The sequence below is a fragment of the Condylura cristata genome, unplaced genomic scaffold (genome assembly GCF_000260355.1).
Source record: "Condylura cristata isolate star-nosed mole 26May11 unplaced genomic scaffold, ConCri1.0 scaffold00012, whole genome shotgun sequence".
Taxonomy (NCBI): domain Eukaryota; kingdom Metazoa; phylum Chordata; class Mammalia; order Eulipotyphla; family Talpidae; genus Condylura; species Condylura cristata.
In genome coordinates, this window is record NW_004567113.1 from 53,405,970 (window position 1) to 53,427,434 (window position 21,465).

The 21,465-nt window shown below is 55.0% G+C and overlaps 1 protein-coding gene across 1 annotated transcript in view; it reads left to right on the top strand.

Moving 5' to 3' along the window:
• NKX3-2 (NK3 homeobox 2) overlaps nucleotides 1–434 on the top strand; it is a 2,360-nt gene extending 1,926 nt beyond the window's left edge. Inside the window, exon 2 of the mRNA XM_004681403.1 lies at nucleotides 1–434. Coding sequence (XP_004681460.1) covers nucleotides 1–434 — 434 coding nt within the window.
• The last annotated feature ends 21,031 nt before the right edge of the window (nucleotides 435–21,465 follow it).

Sequence of the window (21,465 nt, forward strand, 5' to 3'; positions counted from 1 at the left end):
CGGCGGGCGGCCGGGAGGACGAGGAGCCCGCGGCGCCCAAACCACGCAAGAAGCGCTCGCGGGCGGCCTTCTCCCACGCGCAGGTTTTCGAGCTGGAGCGCCGCTTCAACCACCAGCGCTACCTGTCGGGGCCCGAGCGCGCCGACCTGGCCGCGTCGCTGAAGCTGACGGAGACGCAGGTGAAGATCTGGTTCCAGAACCGTCGCTACAAGACCAAGCGCCGGCAGATGGCCGCGGACCTGCTGGCCTCGGCTCCCACCGCCAAGAAGGTGGCGGTGAAGGTGCTGGTGCGCGACGACCAGAGACAGTACCTGCCGGGCGAGGTGCTGCGGCCGCCCTCGCTGCTGCCCCTGCAGCCGTCCTACTACTACCCCTACTACTGCCTCCCGGGCTGGGCCCTCTCCACGTGCGCGGCCGCGGCGGGCACCCAGTGAGCCCCCCTGGGGCGAGACAGCGGAACATCCCCGAGTTGCGGCGCCGCCGGCCGCCGGCGCGGCGCGGGTCGTGTGCTGGGAGGGGGCAGCGGACGCGGAGATCCCGCCCTGCTCTGCCCCGGGACGCGCGACCCGGCCGCCGGCCGCGTCCGCCTGCCGCAGGGGGCGCCTTTTTCTGGCGCGAACAGAGGCAACCTACGGCCTAGGGGTTCCGCCCACCCCACCCCCACCTGCCTGGAAGCCCTCGGACTTTATTTATTGCCTCGACAATGTTGGATTTGGATTGTGTCTGCCTGGGAAGGGCGTTGCCCAGAGCAGAGAGAGCTCCTGGAGACCACATAGCCTGAGTCCCCCGAAGGCCAGGCCCGCCTGGAGCTTCGTGCATTTGGCCACACTAGTTCATGGTATCCATGCTACCAATCTATGTGTATCTACATACCTATTATTTTTGGAAATCGCATTTATTACAACGTGGGGTGTGGAACCCTGGCAGCCCCCAAGAGGCCCCGCAAGGGGTTGACCAAGCCCCCGAAGGGTTTGCTTTTGCCGCCTCCATCCCATCCACGGAGTCAGCACTCGGATGGGGGCACCCAGCTGGGTGCTGAATGTCGGGAGGGGAGCCAGCAGGGCGAGGCACTGTCACCCCCCCATCCCGGCGTGGCCGAGACCCTGACCCCCTGGGGAGCTCCTAAAAGCACCCCAATCCAGGAGAGAGCAAACCCCGTAACCCTTTGCAGAAACTTTAAGTTCTTTTTTATTTTTTTAAAGGAGGTTTAAAACTTGTAGCACTTTTCAGTTGTTTGTACTCAAATGACGGTTATTTTTGTATTCAATGTGAATATTCCCCCAGCCTTTCCTTGGCCTCCGCAGCTGGGCACCCAGCCCTGCCCTCCCTCTCTGTGGCTGTGAGTCCCACCACCCCACCACCCCACTCACAGTTCTCCCACCCCAGCCCTTGCTCCCCACCAGTGGGCCAGGCAACCTCACCGCTTTGTGCCTCCGTCAGGCATGGAGCACTCAACTAGAGTATTAACTTTAAGAGATTTGTGACGTTTGGAAGCTCTATTCGCTGTCATTTTCCCCCTTTAATTTATAAACGTTTAGTTTAACATGCTGGCCTGGATGCTGTTTTCTCTGAGCCTCTTTCTGGTTGGCTTTGGGGGAACCAGTAACATACTAATAAGGGCAGCTCGTTTTCCCATCTCTTTTCAGATGGGGTGATGGATGCTTTGCCCCTGGGGGGGGGTGCACCCGCTTTCCACGCAGGGTTTAAACCTGACAGCTCAGGGCGCCTTGATTTTCAGGGGCTTGGCAGAAGCCACAGCCGAATCCCTCTGAATCTTAATACTGGGACTCCCCCCTTTTATTCTTGTGGGCGCTGGGATTCGGAGTCTACGTACGAAGTACTTTCACCTGAGGCCGTAGCTAATTTCTAGTCCCCACCTGAACCGGCTGACCCCATCTGCTCTCAGGTTTGCTAGCATTTAAGTGATGCCGTCCTTCCTTCACCTGGAGAATACACTAGAACTCTCCCTGAAATTCTGCAGTGACTAGAGATGACGAGCGGCTAGTGTCTCCCAGGTGGGTGCCAAGGCAGGATCCCTGGTCTTGATGACTTGGCATTTTCTGACCAGCCAGGAGCCTACCCTGGGAGCAGAGGACGGGTCGGTTATTTAATATCCCGTTTTACAGAAGAAAACGCCCGTTGCTGTTGCAGGACTCCCCAGAACGCCAGGGATTCACCGAGCAAAAACACAGGCTGCCATCCCCTGGCGGGGTCGTCCCCGGGGCGAGGAAGCAAGAGTTAAGGCCACGCCGCAGGCGCTCAGGCCTCGGTCAGCGCCCGGCGGGAAACCGCAGCCAGGCCCAGGATACTTTCAATTTCACCGGGCGCGGAAAGCCCAACATGCCTTCCTCCCCGCCCCAGACCTTTCCCGGTCCCAGCGCCCGCAGGCTTCTGAGCCCGGAGGACCTAGGCCGCGCGTCTGCAGCAGCCTCGGGCTGGGTGGGGACAGAGTCGCCACCAGTGTTTTACAAAAAAAAAAAAAAAAAAAAAAATGATTGCGAAGTCTGGAAACATCGAAAAGGAGGGTGGGGGATGCCCTCAGGTTATACACATTTCGCCCCAGGTCCAACTAACTTCCAGATAGTTCCCCGCCATCATTTTGTTTCTTCTTGACACGCTGAAAAAACTCCACTTAAGTTTCACCATCAAGAATGCGGTCTCCTTGTGGGAAGCTGGAACGTTTCCGACAGTGCTAGACTCTCCCTTCCTCTTCCCCGAAATCGCCATTATTGGCCATTTTTTTAGGGGCATCGATTTTTTCCCCTTTTCTGCAAATCCAGTTGTTTGTGGCTGCGTCCTAAGAGGGACGTTTCTTGTCTGTCCTTGCGCGATGGGATCCAGCGAACGGGGGTGTTTCTTGCAAGTAGGCGGGCGGCGCCGAGCCGCGGTCTGTCCTCTTCACCCCCCTCGCCTGGGTCTATTTTACTGGGCTGGCTCGAAGCAGCCGCGTCTTTGCAGTTTCGCTCGGAACTGCCCCATGCTAGGCGGGGCGCGCCCCGAGATCGGAGATCCAGAGGGGCCGGAGAGGGTTTTTCGATGGATTTGGCAACTAAGTTCTGCTGGGCCCAGGACCACCGTGGCGACCGCGGTCGGAAATGAACGGTACCGCTTTGCTCCTTTCCTTTCCTTCTCCGCTCTCCGCCCGCCGGTTCGCCTCCTGCCTTTTAAAGACTAGAAGCAGTTTTGTCCCTTGCCACCCGGTTCTGGTCCCGGTTCGCCTTCTCCTTGCCGCCTTCTCCCTGTGTCCTGGCCTGCTGAGTTCCCTAGGCCTCCTAGGGGCAAACCGGGGGCACCCCCCCACCCCAGCTCTGGCTGAGCTGCTTGGACTGTCCTTTCTTCCTCCTCAGCCCTTGGGGCCCTTAGTGGAAGTCAGAGCTGGGCTTGGAAATTGTTAAGTGCGACTCACACACTAAGATGGGTGGTAAACCAGGGCTGGGGAATTCGACCCGCACTGAAATCGGTGGCAAGAGTTTGGGCTTAGCCTGGGAATTTTGCTCTAGAGCACAACAGTTGGGAAAGAGAGGCAGCCCAGCCCACATTGCTGAGGCTGCTGTGTGTGTGTGTGTGTGTGTGTGTGTGTGTGTGTGTGTGTGTGTAAAACTCAAACTTTGCGGCCATTGGCCTTGATAATCCAAGTTGCTCTCTCTTCATGGGAATAGGTTTGATGTGACCCCGAAGAATATGTAAGAAGATTCAGTGGGCGGTTGGGGATCGGTCCATTTCAGAAAATAAATGACTTTTCCGACAGCTTATCTGCTCCTTGCTCCTGGGAGCCAGCAAAGGGTAGAGGGTAAGAGCAGGCCTGACTTCATGGGAGAAAGTCTGTGGATAGCTGAAGTCCTCAGCCTTGCACCTGACCATGAGGAGCAGCTCCCGAGGTGTGGGGGTCATTCACAGGTCAGGAAACTGGCGTGCTGGGCAGGACACAAAGTCAGTCTGCCTGCAGTCATACCCATGAGGCTGGTCCTGGGTGTTGACTCCCTAACTGTCCAGCGAGCAGTCCGGCCCAGCCAACACTCCATCCAAATTCCGTGGTGTGCCAGAAACAGGTAGAATCTGAACACTGGCAAGTCCACGGACTTCAACTCTTGCCAGAAAGGTGCCTGCCTAAGAGGAAAGCTGCCACACTGCAGGCCTCCAGTCGTGCACAGAGCTCACGATCTTAATTAGGAATCGCCGGGCTGCTGAGGAGAGCGGTTTGCCGGAGGAGCTTTGTAAGTGTGAAAACACTTAGGGAAGGTGGTTCCGAGTTTCCCTGCTGGTGGCATTTCCACCCCGCTATCCCAGTGAAGGTGGCCCCCAGGGCCTGGAAGGAGGTCGGGCACCCCCAAGGAGCTACGGAGCAGCACATATATGCAAACACCCCCCACACACACACCCCAGCAATGCCACCCTTGTCTGGGGGAGTTGGGAATTGTTAACTGCGATCCACATACGTAGGTGGGTAAGCCAGCTTCAGGGTCCTGTCCAGTGGGGACTTGTCAGGTCTGCTGTAGTGGGGTGGAGGAGACCAGGTAAACTGAGGCCCGAGAGGTGATGTGATTTTCCTGAAGTTACAGGGCATTGAGCGAGTCAGAACAAACCTAGACATATCTGCTCAGAATTAAAGGGACAGAGAAGATTGTCCTATATCCCCTGCTCGGCAGAGAGGGCCCCTCAGAAGCTGGAGAGCCCTGCCTCGCCAGGTTTTGAGTCTCTTGGTTAAATGGAAAAAGGCCAAAGTAGAGTTAAAAAAAAAAAGTTATATTGTGCAGGGTTACATCATGTAATAATAACCGAAGTTCTTTCTGTAGTCACACATAGCCGTTATTGAACACGAATTGGGTTGGTTAAATCATTACAGGTTTATAAAAGAAGGTTGAGTCTCAGGCTCCTGAAAGCCAGGGTGGTCGGGAGCCTCAGCTGAGGCTAAACCATGAAGTGCTTTCAAACCTGTGAGGAAGGAAACAGCCAAATGTTCAAAATTGGGGAGATGCCTGAGTGTGGAAAGTGGCAGATGGACCTGCAGCCCTGCGCTGGCAGAGGGGCCGGTTCAGCTCCAACCTTTTGCTGTTGCTCTGGCCAGCCAGGAGCTGACCAGCAACTCTCCACTATGGAAGAGATCCTCTGTTCCCACTGGAGGTCAAGTTCGGAGGGAACCGGAGTAGCAGTGGGAGCAGGCCTCCAGCCCCGGAACCTTCCAGGGAAGATCACTGCTCAGGTGTCCCAGCATTTCTTCCACTGCTGAGTGCGCGTGACACGCTCTGGCCAAGGCCCAGGCTTCCCCCCCCCCCCCCACAAGCCCCTGTTCCTGCCAGCTCAAGGCTCTGGGGCACCCACAACACTGCAGTTAGTGCAGCTCAAGGGGAGCCCAGAGTGCCCCGTGCACAAAGACCTCGGGGTTCCCCAGCAAGCATCTGCACGCAACTGTGTCGCAGTTGTGACTTAAGCTTCCAGGGTGACAACACAGTGCGGTGGGGCGCAGCCCTGGGACTGCTGGGTGAGTCCTCTCCACCCCTCACCTTGCTCTGGCTTCCTTAGGTGCTCATACTCACCTGGGGGGGGAGGAGCATTCCCTCCCACTTGGGCCTGTACCCCACTGTTTAGGGGAGTCCAGGTCTGGAAATCGGGGTGCAGGAGGTGAGAGCATCTCTCTGGGGCTGGCACAGCCCAATGGGAAGTGGTCAAATCCTGCTCAATGGCCCCACAGATGCAGGGAATGATTCTGCCGGCCTGGAGCCCACAGGCAGAGGGGCAGCGTGGTGACACTTGGACAGTCACTTCTCTGGAAGAGAACTAGCAGCACCCAAGGTGTCAGATACTGCTAGGTGGGGGGGGGGGTTCTGGAGCCCATACCCATTTCTGCTTGGCGGAGAGGTGCTGGACAAAGCCTTTCTGTTTCAAATATTGAGTTGTAATAAACTGCTTCATTAGCAGTTTGGGGAGAGTACAGGGTTATTTGGGTTTCTTTTTTTTTAGGGATTTGGGTTCCCCTGCTGCCCTGCAGGCCTCCCCAAGGTCATTATCCCTGGGCCCCTTTCCCGGGCCTGGGTGGCCGGCTATTTTGGAAAGTCCAGCTTTTCCTCCCGAAGTCTCCGGAGCCCACCGCGCTGGGAGGGAGGAGACCTGAGGCAGTTCTGCCTCTGTGGCGCTGCGCTCAGAGCGCTCCAAGACCTCGGATGGAAAACGTGTTCAATAAACACTAATAATGCGTCAATGCTTTCTTCCCCTGCTCCACCTGAAGCAAGGGTGGGCTCATGCTGCGAAACTAGAGCCCGTAAACTGCTGATTTTAATAAGCTTATTAACATTTTTGAATGGGTCCCCTTGTGGGGCCAACCTCCCTCCACCGTGTGGGCTCCCCGCAGCCAGGTTTTCCTCACCGACAATCACCCTCACGCTGGGGCTGAAGCAACGCCAGGTGCGGCCAGACAGAAGAGGCAGCCCTCACTGGAGGATGCAGGGCTGCAAGGAGGTCGGAGGGAGCACCAGGGACTCTGGATGTGGCCCCTCAGCCTCCAGGGGCCCGCAGAACTGGGGTTCTGCCGTGCTCGGCCACATTTTTGCTTGTGTGTTTGCAACGGCCTTGACGCTTCGCCCGAGGGTTCCAAAACCCAGTAGTAAACCTTCCACCGCTGCTCAGGTATCCCTAGGATACCTGCGGAGCAGAGCCAGCGCCCTCCCTGATGGGTCTCTGCAGTCCTTGGGGCTTCTGGTTGTGGGGAAAGATACTGGAGACACAGTCAAAGGGGGTGGCAGGTGAGAGGCAGGTGAGATGAGAAGGTGGCTGAAGAGAAGCCCTTGGGAGTCTCAGGTCACCCCGCCCCATACTTTAGGCGAAAGCCCCTCCTGAGTCCAGACACTATCCATTATCACTTGATCACTGAGCTCTCTGTTGAGTGTCCTGCTCCGACTTTCCTCCTGCTCAGTGAGCTCTGGGAACCCAGTGTCAGTGTCAGAGGGGGAGCCCCCTCCACCCCGTCCCTGTGACCCCAGCCGTAGCGTGGAGCTGATTGCTCTTTGACATCCAGTTCTTACCAGGAAAGATTCCTGAATACGACCTGGCTTTGTCCCCCTCTGCCCCCATCTCCGGCTCTGGGCACAGCCACAGCTGCAGGTGACATGAGAGCCAGGCGTGAGGCGGCAGAGGACCTGAGAGCCTCGCCAAGTGCCATTTCTGCCTCTCCTGTGTGCAGGCCCCAGAAGAGAGACCGTGGGACAGAGCCAGGTGCACCTCATGGCCAGGTTCCTGGGTCTCAGGCTCAGGATTCTTCACGGCCAGCGCAGCCACAAACCCACTCCACCAACGTCTTGGCCATCAAACTGGCATGGGATGACAATGGCCATAACTCCCCAGCTGAGGGGTGGAGAGCCATGCTCCCGAATCCACACAGGGTGTATGTGGGGGCAGGTACACCTGGGTCAGCGGCTAAACAAGACAGTTTCTGGGTGCTGGGAGAGGCCCAGCTGGAGGCAGGCGCGAGAGCAGGTGATGGGTGCACATTGCTGGCGAAGACCACGGCCTTCCTTAGGCCAGGGGACAACACTGCACTGACAGGTTGTGGGGGCCCAGCAGCCCCAGGTGGAGAGGCTCAGCCCACAGACCGTGGGGTGAAGCCAGCCCTTGCCCCCTGCGCCAGGATCCAGGATCGTCACCAGGCTGTGCGCTGACTGGGACGGTGCTTCCCAGCCACCAATGTTCTCCTTCCCTGACTCCCAGCTCAGGCCTGGCATTCCTGAGGTATCTTTCTGGCTAGCCTGTGTGCTCCAAGAAGGCATTCTCCTGGCCGTTCTCCAGCGTCGGCAGCCCCACTCTGCTGCTGCTGCTGCTGCAGGTGGTTCTCATTGCCTGCAAGGCCGCAGCTGTGGGAAGTGGGGTCCTCCCAGCAGTGAAAGCTGAATCCAGGCATTTGGGCCCCAGGCCTCTTTTTCATTGTATTCTTTGTTGTTAAGGTGGGGCTGGCTTACAACACTGTATATGATGTTGGGGAGTAGGTTCACCCCTTCTCAGATGCACCCATCTTCCTCCAGTGTCCAGGATCTTTCTGAAACTCAGGAGAGAAGGCAGAAAGGCCTGAGAAGGCCGTGGGAACAGCGGCTGGGTGGGAACCAGACCTTTCACTAAGACCATCCTGGAGCTCTCTGCAGACATGTGATAAAACCCCCCCACACCAAAGACTGGGGGGGGGTCCAAGGACCTCGTTCCCCTCTTCAAACCTCCCCCCCCCCAGCAACAGCACCAGGAAATGCTGTAGCTCCAATCCCCCTTACAGTAAGTTGTGCTACGTTAAACAAAGGACAGGTGCCATTGAAGTCAAATTATCAAGGGAGATAGATGGTGAGGGGTGGATTAAGGGGCGCTGCTGAGTGAGTGTAGAAAGAACTGAAGCAGCCAGAAGGACCCTCCCCGCCCCCCCAACCTGAGGCTGCAGGCACAGCTGCGCTTGCGCTTTAATTTATTTTTATTTTTAGGGTATTTATTTATTTATACAAGAACTGGGGCACAGGCCAGAGGTGTGGGGGCAGAGGGGGTGAGAGGATTCCCCAAAGACAGAGCGGGGAGCAGAACAGGTGCATCCACTAAGATCTACAGCTGAGGGAGCAGCGGGGAGACTGGAGCGGTCTGCAGCGCCCTGGGGGTCCCTCCCTGGCCGCGGGTGGAACTGGAGCCCAGTGTCTGGGGAGAAGGTGACAGCGCAGAGACTTAGCCCCACACCACCAGGGAGGCCTCCACTTTTAAAAGAAATTCAACAAGATGACTTAAAATTTGGGGGCAAATACATTCACGAGGAGACTTTTTCCTAGTACATCCCTTTTATCCCCAGGGACCTGCAGAAGAATTTCTTTACAATAATTCCCCGACGCCAGCCGTTTGTTGCTGCTGCCTGAGCCCCAAGCCCGACTGGTGTCTGGCCTCCAAGCTCTGACCCCAGGCGACGCCGCCCCGCCACAGCCTGGGAGAACTGGAGTCTTGCACTCTCCCCCCCGCGGTCCGCTGGGTCCGGCGGGGAATCCGCTACACCGATCTGCTGAGAAGCCAAAAATCTTTATCAGGCCACCTCTGCCTGGCTTTCTCTTTTCTTCCTCCCTCATTATATTATTATTATTATTATTATTATTATTATTATTATTATTATTATTATTAAAGTATTCCACTATACACGTTCCTCTTGCCCAGTGCCAGGGATACGGAGATAAAACCCTTCGCCCAGTGTTCAGCGCGCGCAGATCGCTACGAAGGCGGACGCGTCCCAGAAGCTCTGACTGCGCTAAGCTTCTGGCTCTCCGAGTCCTTCGCTTTCAGTCCCGCCCCTGCCCGGCGCCCGGCGGCCGAGACCAGCCCGAGCGCCGGCCCCTCCCACCACCCCCGCCAGGCGCTGGCCCCCAGCTCCCCAGGCCAGCGAGGGTCTGGGAGGCGCGGCCGCGCGACCCAGGCGCCCTCGGGAGGCTGGCCCAGGTCGGCTCCCCAGAGCTAGGGGCTGCTGGCAGCCCTGGGAAGTGTCTGGAGGGGCCAGTTTACCTCACAGCCTGCAGCAACCCTCCCAGGCTGCGCGGCCATCCGTCCTGGCAACCAGCTCTTAGCGCTTCACCCGTACCCCTAAATGCTTTAGGTACTTTATTTCATTCTTTCCTCCTGGCAGCTTGATGACTATTAAGGCCACTTTGGGGATCGACCCTCCGCTGCGGATGCGGCTGGTGGAGCCGGTCGGGGCTCGAACTAGAACTCGACCGTCGGGCTCCAGACTCCTGGGCCCTGGCCGCGACTCGGGCGTCGCCCTGCGCGCCGGCCCTCGCCCTTCAGGGGATTCTGTAAGAGGTCCTATTTACAGAGGAGAAAAAGGAGGCCCTGAAAGTCAGCCCATCAGGCAGGAATGGAGTGTTTCCATTTCCTTAACTTGCTTCATTTTCTCAGCCTCTCTGGGAGGTGAATTCAGCCAGCGGGAAGGAAAGAGAAGCAAACGGAGAGGGTCCCTTGGCCGTGGCCACGCAGGTCTTGCTGGCAGCTCAGAGGTGGCACAGGCTTGCCGGCCCCCCTTGGACTTCCGCCCACTTCTTGGCGCTCAGTGAGTTCCCAGCCTCTAGCCCTTAGTTTCCTGGTTGGACCCGAGGCGGCACAATAGGCTGCTGGAGGAAGGACAGAATTTGGTGAAGCCCCCTGGGGACTCTGAGAGTTGAGGGTGCACAGGCCAGAACCCGCCTTGTGGGTTCTTCTAACGGCTCCACTTGCCGTTCCAGACTTGGGGTGACAAGGAGGTTCCCCTGACATCGTGTTCTTTTGTGCCAGTGGGCAACAGACCTTGGCAAGCCCTCTTTCTTACCTCTGATGAGAGGGGAGTCAGTCACCAGAGGGGTTCAAGCCACTCCCCCAGATTTTCCGGAGGTCTGCTTCTCCTTCTAGGGCCTGGCTGGGAGCAGAGGCCCTCCACCCCAGCCACCCTGCAGCTCCCTCCCCTAGTGCCCGGAGCAATTGGGGAGCTCCAGAAAGGGACATGGGGTCCCACAGGTTCCAAGGTCTCTGGTGTTCTGCACTGGCCGAATGTGATTTCCATTCATCCTCGAGGAGCTCTATGAAGTGGGTGGGATTATGGCCACTTTACACTGGAGGGGGCAAAGGTCAGGAAGGTCAAGTGACTAGGGCAGGGTCACCCAGCCTGTAAGTGGTGAGCAGGGAACTTGCCTCAGGCCAAGGACTTCAAAGGTGCCTGCTGCTGCCAGCAAGCTTCTGAGCCCCACTCCAGAGTGGGGTGTTGGCGGTGGGGAGAACAGGAGGCATCCCACGGAGGCAGGTCGGGGTATTCATTCCCTGGGCACTTGCCCATTAAGAAAACACCCGGCTCTGGCCGGCTCTTCCCCAGCCGCCTCCGGCCTCCTGAAGCCGAGGCCTGTATATTTGTAGTTTGATTCCGCCCGTCAAGGCTAATTTCTCCCTACAACTTAATGGACTCGGCTTGACGTGCGTAATGATTCCTAATCACGAACATTATTTTCGCTAGCGCGGAGACATGTTCCAGTTGTTGTGACAGATCGCATTTCAGCCATAATGACGGAAAATTACCATTTCTAATTCTCCGGTTTTTGACACCTAAATCCACAGACCATATGTGGCAGCGGGAACTCTGGGCCCGGCGGTGTTCCCTGCTCTAGGCAAAGCGGTCTTGCCACTTGGTGTCTTCACCCTTCCAGGCCCCATCTCTCAGCTGAGGGGGTGGCTGCCTTGTCAGCAGCTCCTAAGCACCCCTCTCTTCCTCCTCCCCTCCCTCCCTCCCTCCCTCAGTCCTTCTCTGTCTCTCCCCACTCAGAGACTGGTACATTTTCAATAACCCATTTTACAGATGTGGGCACAGAGGGGCAAGGTTGGTCTTTGGCAGGTACTATTTTCTCAGACCGGTGTGGAGTGCCCAGCGGTCTCCCTCGGTCCCAGAAAGGAGGCCCTGGCTTGTTCCTTCACCTGCGAGCCTCAAAACCATCAGCAAGGCAACGCTTTTTAGGGAAGCTGACTCCTGGACAGCAGCTGTGTAGAGCAAGCAGGCACAGAGAGATGAGAGATTAGCTCGGGTCCAGAGCCGTGCGATGGAGCAAAGCCGGCTTTGTAAGGCGACATAATTCGCGTCGACGGCTCTCTTCACCCCTCACCACAGTGGATGCTCGTGGAAGCCTATCGTATCCCCATTTTAGGTGTGAAGCGATTGGGGTGAGCTAGTGGAACGGGGAAACCACGTCGATGTCCCGTTCTTGTTCGCGTTAGGGGTCCAGGAACGAAGCAAACCCCTACTAAAACACTGTCCAGCTTGCTTGAGGGGTCACTGCCCCGCGCACCTCCTCCAGCCCCCTCCAGGCCTGGTCTGAGAGGCGCTGGCACCGTGACGCTAAGCGCCCCCACCCGCTCGCCCAGTGGCGACGCGCCACGCCCGCGGGGGGCCGCGCTGCGACCCCCGAGATCCCCAGGGCGCAAGGTGCTCGCGCGGGGCGTGTGCTCGGATCTTACTGCCTTGGGGAAAATGTCACGCAGCCCCGGGCTCAGTGTCCGTCAGTCGTCTACCCGCGGCTGAGCCCGGGGAGAAGCCCCCAGCCCAGGCACTGGGGACACGCAAAGGTTCCCGGGACCCCCTCCCACGCAGTCGGAGGAGGCCCCCCGGCCGCCGGGGCCCAGCAAAGGGGGCGTCTCGGTGTGGAGGGGCAGCGGAGCCTCGAACTCGCCTCGCGGACGTAGCGAATCCCGGCGGTCGTCTGTCTGGGCGCCAATCTCGACTCTGCTCTGAGAGCTGAGAGGGGGGCGGGCTGCAGTGGCGCTCGCGGGAGGCGGCTCTCCCGGGGACCCGGCGTGCACCCCTCTGCTGGGGCGCGAGCACGCTCGTCGGGGCAGCAGCGTCCACGCGCCAGCTCGGGCGACCGGGCTCCCACCCCGCCGGCGGAGCTGCAGGGACATCTTGGGTCAGGTCTGGGAGAGGGCGCGGGCTCCTCTCCGCTCCAGCCCCTCGCTCCGTGCTCCGCTCGCCGCGCTCTCTGCTGGGTGCGCGCTCGAATGGCCTCTGCTCCCGGGTCGGTCCGCGCCAGCCCCACCGCGGGGCGCCTTCTGGCCCCCTGCACCCAGGGTCTGCCGGCCGGAAGACACGCGACGCTCGGTCAGGTGAAGCCGAGATCCCTCAGGGCGTCCCTACCTTCCTCCCTCCCTTCCTCCCTCCCTTCCTCCCTCCCTCCTCCCCCCCCCCCTCCCTCCCTCCTCCTCCCCTTCCTCCCTCTTCCTCTCCTCCCTCCCTCCCTCCCTCCCTCCCTTTCTCCCTCTCTCCCTCCCTTTCTCCCTCTCTCCCTCCCTTTCTCCCTCTCTCCCTCCCTTTCTCCTTCTCTCCCTCCTTCCCTGACCAGAGGACTTCAAAAGAAGCTTGGAGAGGGTGTAACAAGGGTCTCTGCAGAACCAGCTGCCTACCATACCTTACCTCCAAAGTCAGCCTTTGTAGATTAAAAATAAATGACATGGGAATGCATTTTTTTAAAAAAAGATTTATTTATTTGTGCATACAGAACTGGGGTAAGTCCAGAGGCTCAGGGTCACACGAGAGGCTTCACCAGAGACAGAGTGGGGAGCAGAACAGGCAGATCTATGAAGCACACTGCTGAGGGGAGTTGTGGGCGGGGCGGCCAGGAGAGGTCTGCCCCAGCCAAGTGGTCACCTCCAGGACAGGCGGGAATCGAGCTCATGCGGAAGTGGCTTAAGCTTCTTGGTGCTGTGCTTTAACCCTCTGCGCAACCAGGGAGGGCCAGGGAATGCAGTTTTTAACGTGGGGCTCACAAAGGGACACAGAAGACAGTCAATATCGAAACAGCCAAACAGGCTCCTGCTACTCCTCCCTGGCCATCCCGGAAACCTGAGCGGATCAGGTGGAAGTGATTCTGGGTTCCATTCCTCCTGAAGCCAAAGATGAAGGGACGCCATTGCCTTCTCAGGCAAGGCCCCGTGAGGATGTCTGTGAGGGTGAATGGCTGAGCGTGCAGAGACTGAGCAGCATTCTACCTGTTGAGGCTGGCCTGACCTGTAGTCCGTTCCGGGCAGAATTCACAAGCCTCAAACCTACAAGAGTGGCTTGGACAACTTGGTTTACTAATTTGGAGACAGGCCTGGGGACAGCGGTCCTCTGCTTCCGTACAGGTGACTTGAAGTTTTAGCTCAGCAGAGAAACTCCACTCCCGAGGACTTGCCAGTGGGTAAACTGGGAGCAACCCCTAGGTAGACACTGAAGCAGGGGACTCTGAGGAAAGAGATGCTCCATCTTTGCATGCGATATAGAATCATTGGCAGCTAGGCCACCAGAGAGTCCACTGGGCTCTCCCTTTAACCTTGGGCCCCGTGAGAAAGAACCTACTTCAGAGGGTTTTGCTGAGCCTTAAATGTTAACACTTGTAAATAGCTGCTAACAGCTAGCCGGTAATCAGTGCTCAATCAGCGGCAGTCACATCAGTAAGTAACCGGTAAATGCCCGTTATGTTTAAAGACATGATGCCTGGCTCACGGGAGGCAGATCATGGCCTGCATTTAAACAAATCCAGAGACTCCCATGAACCCGTTGGCATGCGAAGAGGCGCTTTTAATATGTTGCTTAAAATGACACTTTGGGCGACTTGGGTGCTTAGCTTTGCCAAGGACTGGCCAGGTGTATCTTTTAAAAATAGATACTTCATCTCTCTGAGCCTGCGTTTCTCCTTGTGTAAATGACTTTTAAAAGACATCCTGAAAGCATTTATCTCAGTCCTAACACTCACCTGGAGTCCAGCTTGGGAGTTGCATCTCTCATACCATTGCACGGTCCCCCGACACGGATGCTGTCTAGTGACAGAGGCCACATGGCTGGTTCTGCTCTGGTGCCCAGGTGTTTGCCAAAGGACTCCAGGGGTGATCTGAGTTCCAGATGCATGTCCTGCCTACACTTGGGCCGCCTTGCCCTGTCGCAGCGCCCTGAGCTGGCTGTCACCTGTGTGTGTGTGTGTGGGGGGGGGTGACAGCAGCCAGCCAGGACAGTTAGAAGCTTGTCTACTGCTCTGAGGAACAAGCAGGCCCCCGGTTTAGGCTGGCAGTGCGCGACCTGTTGGCACAGTGCTTGGGTTACCCACCACTGCTTTGCCCACTTTCCAAGGGCAAACAGCTATGCCCATGTAATTCCCCAGGTCTGTGGATGCAGCAGGCAGCAGGATAGGTCTGAGAAATGAATGGGCACTTTCTACCGAGTCCTCCGTAAAATAGCGTGGGGGGCAGGCTTCCTCTGGAGCCCACCAGCCCTCTTCAGGGAGACAAGCCAGATCAGAAACTGGATCGCTCGCTCTGAACTCCTTATGGCCGAGGCTCAGTTACTAAGGGGCTCAGGCTTCCACGTCAGTTTTGTGGATTTAGAAGTCGCACACATAGACCGTTCGGCAGTGTGCCTGCCATGGCGTACCAGGAAAAATGGGGTCCCCTGTTATTGAGCCAGACCACACATGCCTGAAGTGAAAGGGCCATGTAGTAGCCAGTCGTGCCAGGTTGGCGCACCTCCTGGGGCATATTTACAAGAAGGTTCAAGTGTGCTGTAAGCCTTTCTGGAAGGCCAGTGTGCAACTGCTGTTCATGTCACTGAAGCAGAGCTGCGGCTCAGCGGTCTTTTCTGTTGGAATCTTCATCCTATCTGAAGCCATTCCAGAGGTGCCATTCAGGAGGTGCAGTTGGGGGTCTCCTGTCGCCTGCTGGCCCTCTCCACAGTGCCCAGCTTAGGTGGGTGCAGCTGCAGCGGTGGCACCTGCAGTTTCTCTCAGCTGCTGGGTCTGCGCTGGTGGAAGGTCTGGGGCACGCGGCCGGCGTCTCAGGGCCTCCTGTGCTGCTGGATCGCCTGGGCGCTCGGCCAGGCTCCGAGGGCTCGGGAGCAGAGCAAATCCCAGCTCTGTGCTTTGGGCTGTCGGTCCTGTCCGTTCACAGCGCTACAGGTGGTATCAGGAGTTTCCAGAGCCCCAACCAGGGCCTTGCATATGCTCCCTCTGTGTTCCCTTGGTTCCTCATCAAAATGATGCTTAGCGACACTGGGGGACCTGACACGCACCCCAAAGCAGAATAATGACAGCCGAGAGGATGGCTGACCCTTCCCGAGCTTTCCGCAGGCGGCTATCACTGTGACAAGCTACCTTCGCCGTGAGATAATTTGTCCCATCCAGTCTCTGAAGGACCTGTGCTCTCCGGCCCCATTTCATGATTAAGGGACCGAGGTACACAGGGCTGCACCGGTGTGTTCCTTCCCGCAGCTAACCAAGCGCTGGAACCTGGCTCTGAGTCCCACAGCTCTTGTCCCTAGCCAGCTCTTCAGGCAGTTTCTGCAGGTGTCTCTGGGGCCCCCGAGGGTGCCGGATTGCTGCTAGGCGACTCTGAGTATTTGCGGAAAGAGGACAGATTGCCCTCTTGTTCTGGATGATGAACGGAGCCGGGGAATTGCTGGGCAAGAGCGGGGAGGCCGCGGAGCGCTTTCTGTCTTCTCCGAGGTCCACGCAGCCCGGCCCGCTGACTGTTATCAGGGCTTCGGCAGCAGCAGCGGGAGGCCACTGGCTGGACCCATCCGGCGTCAACCCTCGGCCTCCCAGGTTCCCAGCAGAGCGTAAGCATCTGCGGATTATCCGCTCCATTTCTTCCGTAAGGATGTGGAGTTGACTGAATTCGGTGCTCCGCTCTGAGGGTTCTTGTTCCCTCAACCAGGTCTGTTTCCGAGCGCTGCAGGGGAGGTCACCCCTTTCTGGCTCGCTGTTTTTCTTACCCAGGCACCTTGCAGGTCACACGAGGGGAACGTTCACGAGCTGGATAGTGTGTGTGTCTGAAAAAGGGGTGTCTGGCGGCCACAGCAACCCCTTCCCATCCCTCTGGCATCCAGAGGGAGGGTAAAGGGGGGAGTGGGTGGAGCCCCCCTAAAATTGGAGGCACGCGGTGGGGTGCAGGGTGGGATGCAACGGAGTAGGATGGAGTGGGTTCAGGGCGAGGGAAGCAGCCCTGGCTCTCGGCTCTCGAGGAGGCCTCCTGGCCCGACTGCGCCTCACCAGTGAGACCATTGCGCCCCCTCCCGCCTCCGCCTCGCTCCAGGCACCGCCGCCGCGGTCGCGGGGAAGCAGCCTTGGCTGCGCCCGCCCGAGGACTGCGTGTGCCTTCGGTGCGGAAGCAAGAAGCGGGAATCTGCCCAATCCTGGCGCCTGGCTCCAGTGGAAGCGGCGGACGGTGCCGGACAGCCCCTGCGCAGGCCGCTTCCCGCCGGCTGGGCGCTCTCCGGCCTTCTTTGCTTTGCTACCGCGGTCTTCTTTAAGGCCGGGCTGATCATGGCTACCTCACTGCGGACAGAGCCCAAGAAGGGCCGGAGGCGCTTCCCACACGAAATTCAGTGGGGCATGTGCTTGCTTTCCTGCATGACCCAGGGCTGCATTTTACCCCTCGGTTGTTCTGGTGTGCGAGGTTCAGGACCTCACAGTAGGGACGCGGCTGCAGGGCGGTGGATGGGAGCCGGTGTCAGGGCTCCCTCAGGGTGTCTCGGGCTGCGCTGGGGGTGGGGGTGAGCAGACACAGCCTGAGACCTGCCCTAGAGGGGTGACAGTTTAATAGTGAAATCAGGCCTGGAACCGCTCCACTGAGTCCGCAGGGTCCTTAGGGCCCTTTCCGGGGACCCTCCCTGGCCTTCCAGTAGCGCAGGGTCTTCTGGTGCCCACCAAGGAAGCAGCCCTGCCCGCCACCCCCACCCCCCAGCAGGGGAGGGAGTGTTTTTCGACAGGCTCCTGGAGGCTGGTGCGGCAGCCTCCGCCATCCCTACCAGGCCCCTGTTTGCTTGGGGTGTCGAAGGTGCACGCAGCTGGAGAGTGTGGGGCTCTCATTTTTTTTCCTAACTGGGCTTTTGCATTGCAGCGGTTTGCCCCAAGCCCTGCAGCAAACTGGGCCCCTCAGCTACCCACTCTGCCAGGCCGCAGTCTCCTCTGGTGAACAGGGTCCTTCCTGCCAGCCCGGGGAGGGTCATGTCAGGCTTCCCAACGAGAGGGTGTCTGTGCCACCCAAGCCACCTGCGGCGGCCTCAGCTATGCCCCAGCACCTGGAACGTGCCCTCCCCAGTGCCCGGAGGTCTCAAAGCCCTTTCCTTGCCCATCTGAAATGAAGCGAGAGGCTCAGCTACTCCCTGGGTAGAAGGCAATGAAGTCAGGGATTCACAAGCAAACAGTGTTTGCTAGTCTTCACCTATCCAGGTGAATTATTTGCGGCTGCTGCTTCTTTCCTTCCCCCAAAGAAAACCAGGTCTTCCCATCCTTCCACGTTTTGCCATCTCTCCCCCCCACTTTAGCTTCGATGCTTATGAAAAATTGGTGGAAAAACATCTCCACTGGCTTTTGGGTTCTCCTAGAAAAACAACCCAAACCAGACCTCCCCAGAAATAGTGAACTCTTTAAAAGTCAGCTTTCTCCTAAGCTTCCCCAGCGTTCAAGCTGACAATGCAAACCTCAAAACGCCATGCTTGATAGCTGGCTGTTTTACAAAGGTGGCTTGGCTGAGAAATGACTGAAAATGTAAAATGTTCACTCCCCAAATCTGTACTTTCTGTCTTGCTAAGACTTCGATGGGCTTGCCAGGTGACCTGGCAGGCACCAGAAGCCGTGTGTCCATAGATTCTTAGCTCACGGGAGAAAAAAGGCAAAATATGGAGCTAGTGAAATTCAGTAAGAATAGCATTAGAATTTTCCCTTATTCATCATTATCCCTTGGTTTCTTTTACGTGGAATTCCATATAAAATACGAACTATTTATATAAAATTGTGCAGTGTTACATTTACCAAGAATCCAGGAATGAAACAATTAAGGAGCACGTACAGGCATATTAATTACCCCCCTTTCACCTACCTGTATGTTCTACATGGTATTTTTCATTACTACATGAGCTGTTAAATGTATAAAGTAGGTACATTTGTGGGCACATTAACACACTATGAGAACTTGAACTTGTTCATTTCCTGGCTTTTATGGGCCTGGTTAGGCTGTATGGTTTGCTTTGCACGTGCACACGTGCTCTGAACCCCCACTGACTTCTACAGATCCACCTCCGAGGCTGGAGAGAGGTAGCAAGAAGTAGCCTGCTTACACTTCTGGTGAATTCTGTGTTGTCCTATTTGGTCAACCTGAGCTGTACCCCACAGCCACGCTGGCTCAAGGGGAAACTCCTGCATTGTCCTAAAACTGGGCCTGGCAAGCTCTCTCCAGAGACCCCATGGCCAGTCCGTCATCACATTGGAGGTTGTTTTGGGAGCCTGGTTTTGCTGGACTGTTCTCTCAACTGATCTTCCACATATGAAATCTGCCTGACGTGCCTGTTCCTGTAACAGCTGCTATGCCCACTCCTTCCTAGTGCAAAGGAGTGTGGAATCTCACCCGCACAATGAGACACCTGGGGCTTTTACCTTGGGTTTCTACATTTTTTTTTAAATTCCCAATAATAAGATTGAAAATCCTTTTAATAGGAGAGTTAGATCCCTAGAAAATGGTTAGTGAAGAACAGGCCAATTGGCATAGAAATAAATAATCGGGGGTCCTGATAGTGATTACAATGGAAGCAAATTAATTTATATTACCTGCGCTGAAAAAGCATGTGCTTATGAAAGGGAGCAAGCCTGTGCACCCTTACCTTACATATGTGTATATGTTTTATTCCCCCCTTGGTTAAAAAGAAAGAATCTAGCCAAAAAAAAAAAAGTAGCTTGCTTGAGTTGGGAATTAGAATAAAGAACAAAGCTTGACAATTACTTGGTAGAGGACTATCAGAAGGAAAATTTAAAGTCAGCTTCAAGATAAATCCTTAAATAAATACAATTAAAATACAGTTTTGGTTCACTAGCAATGGCTCAAGTGGGAGAGGATCATTTTTAAGATGGTAGCAGGGTTTAAAGAAAAGTGAAAACTACCATTTGTTACCATAAAGTCCTGTTTCCAGGAACAGATAACTTGGAGGGGAAGTTGACTATTTTTTTTAGCGAATGACCCACATTTACATATTTTATCTGCTGGATACAGGCAGTCTGTGATGGATCTATATATGAGCTGAATATTGGTAAAGTTTTAAAAGATCTGATCATCATTAGGTTTTTGCTCTCTTAAAACCAATATTTAATGAAAAAATTAGTCAAATCAAACATGGAGATAATAGCTACTACTGATAAGAAATTTTCAGAATCCAGGCACCATGTTGGATAGCTTAACATTATTTAATTTTCCCCTTATGAGAAACTTTGCTATTGCCCTCACTTCACAGATGAGAAAGTTGAACTGAAGCCAGTGTAAGGAACTTTCTTCTAGTCAAACCCAAGTAAGTGGAAAACTGGTATCAGTTGACTTTAAAATGCAAATTGTAGCCACCATGTTAAGCTGTACCCCTTTGTAGTCATGAATCACCATGGTTCCCCAAACAGACCTGAATTCACAGAAATCTGTGTTTGAAAAATGTTTATTACACTAAATAGTTCAAGTTGAAATGGTAGAATTGGCTATGAACTTAGACTTTGAGAAAAATGACTTGGTTTTCAAGAAGGTGGTCTTATTTTCTAGGCCTAAAATATTTTACTTTACTGTTCTGTTTTGAAGTGTTATTTTTTGGAACAAAACCAGTGGTAAAGTTCAGAAATGGAAATACCAATATAAAGGAGGACATGCTGGAACGTTTTCAAGCTGTAGCCCAGAGGGAGTTCCACTGAGGGAGTGAAGTTTCGTATCAGACAGTCTCTCATACAGCTGATAGATTTCATGTGGCCTCTTTCTGTTGAGAACATTTTCTTTAACATTTGTTTGCTAAAAAGTGTAACTCCAAGGACCAAATTCCCTGGCGTGTGTACTGAAGTTCTTCAGCGTTTTGAGTGTTAAGAAGAGTTCTGAATTAATCCCCAGGAAACATTCCTTCCATTTCTAAGTCTGCCAATGCAGGATTTTCAGAAAGGATAGTTGACCAAGGAAATTAAACTCCTTTTTACTATGCAGATGTCAAGAAAGAGCATGCTCTTCAAAGCAAAGCTTTGAAACAGAAGAAATTTTTCTTCACTTTGGAAATATATTTTCTTCTTGTGTTGGTCTCTAAGTTGCGTTTCCAATGAACATTTTAACTTCTCTATTTTTTGTTAGTGTGTGCTCCTGCTTTTTTTCTAGCTCAGGAACAACATTCTAGAAAGGAAATTTAAAAGTCTAGTTACCATCTATGCTTCTCTAACATTGGAAAAATTAAATTGGTGATTAATAGACATGCCATGGACGGGAGGCATTTAGAATTTGGTCCTAACGGTCTGCATGACTAGAAACAGCAACATTATTTTGTAGTTGAAGATTCTTTATTTAATAGTGTTTATAGAAAGTGGTGAATGCTGATTGAGCAGGTTAAAGTGTTGCCTCTTTAACAGGGAGATATTGCTCCTGGCTTACCTTGCAGAAGGCCTGCCCTGGGCTTGTGTTCAGTGCTGTGAGTGCTAATGAAGGCCAATTTAAAGCAATTTTCTTGAAGCCTGTCTGACTTGTAATTCCAACACTTATGCCAGGCAGCGAGAGGTTAGTAAATACAATTATATTAATATTGGTGTTATTTTAGTTACTTAGAGTTCAGTTATCTTGAAGGCAACCAGTCAGTTAATACAGACCTCCAGACAGCATATCAATAACCCTAGCATTTAAGTGGACATTGAAACTTAGAGTCGAGAAAGGGTTAGCCTGTAAGTGTTCACATTCAGCCTGAGCTTGCTCTGAGCTGATGAATGAGGGCAAAAGATGCTTTTTTGAAACCTTAACCTCTAGCACCCTCGTTAGTTTTCGCTACCTGAGCGATGCTGCTGCTTTGTTTATTGCAAAGTCATTGCATTGTCGTGTTTTTTGAGAGGTGAAATTATTTGACTGAGTTATGGTATTATTTCTGTCCATATTTTCTGAGTGGGACATACCCATTGAGGACAGACTTATTAATGCCGAATTAATCGCAGAGTTGACATCACA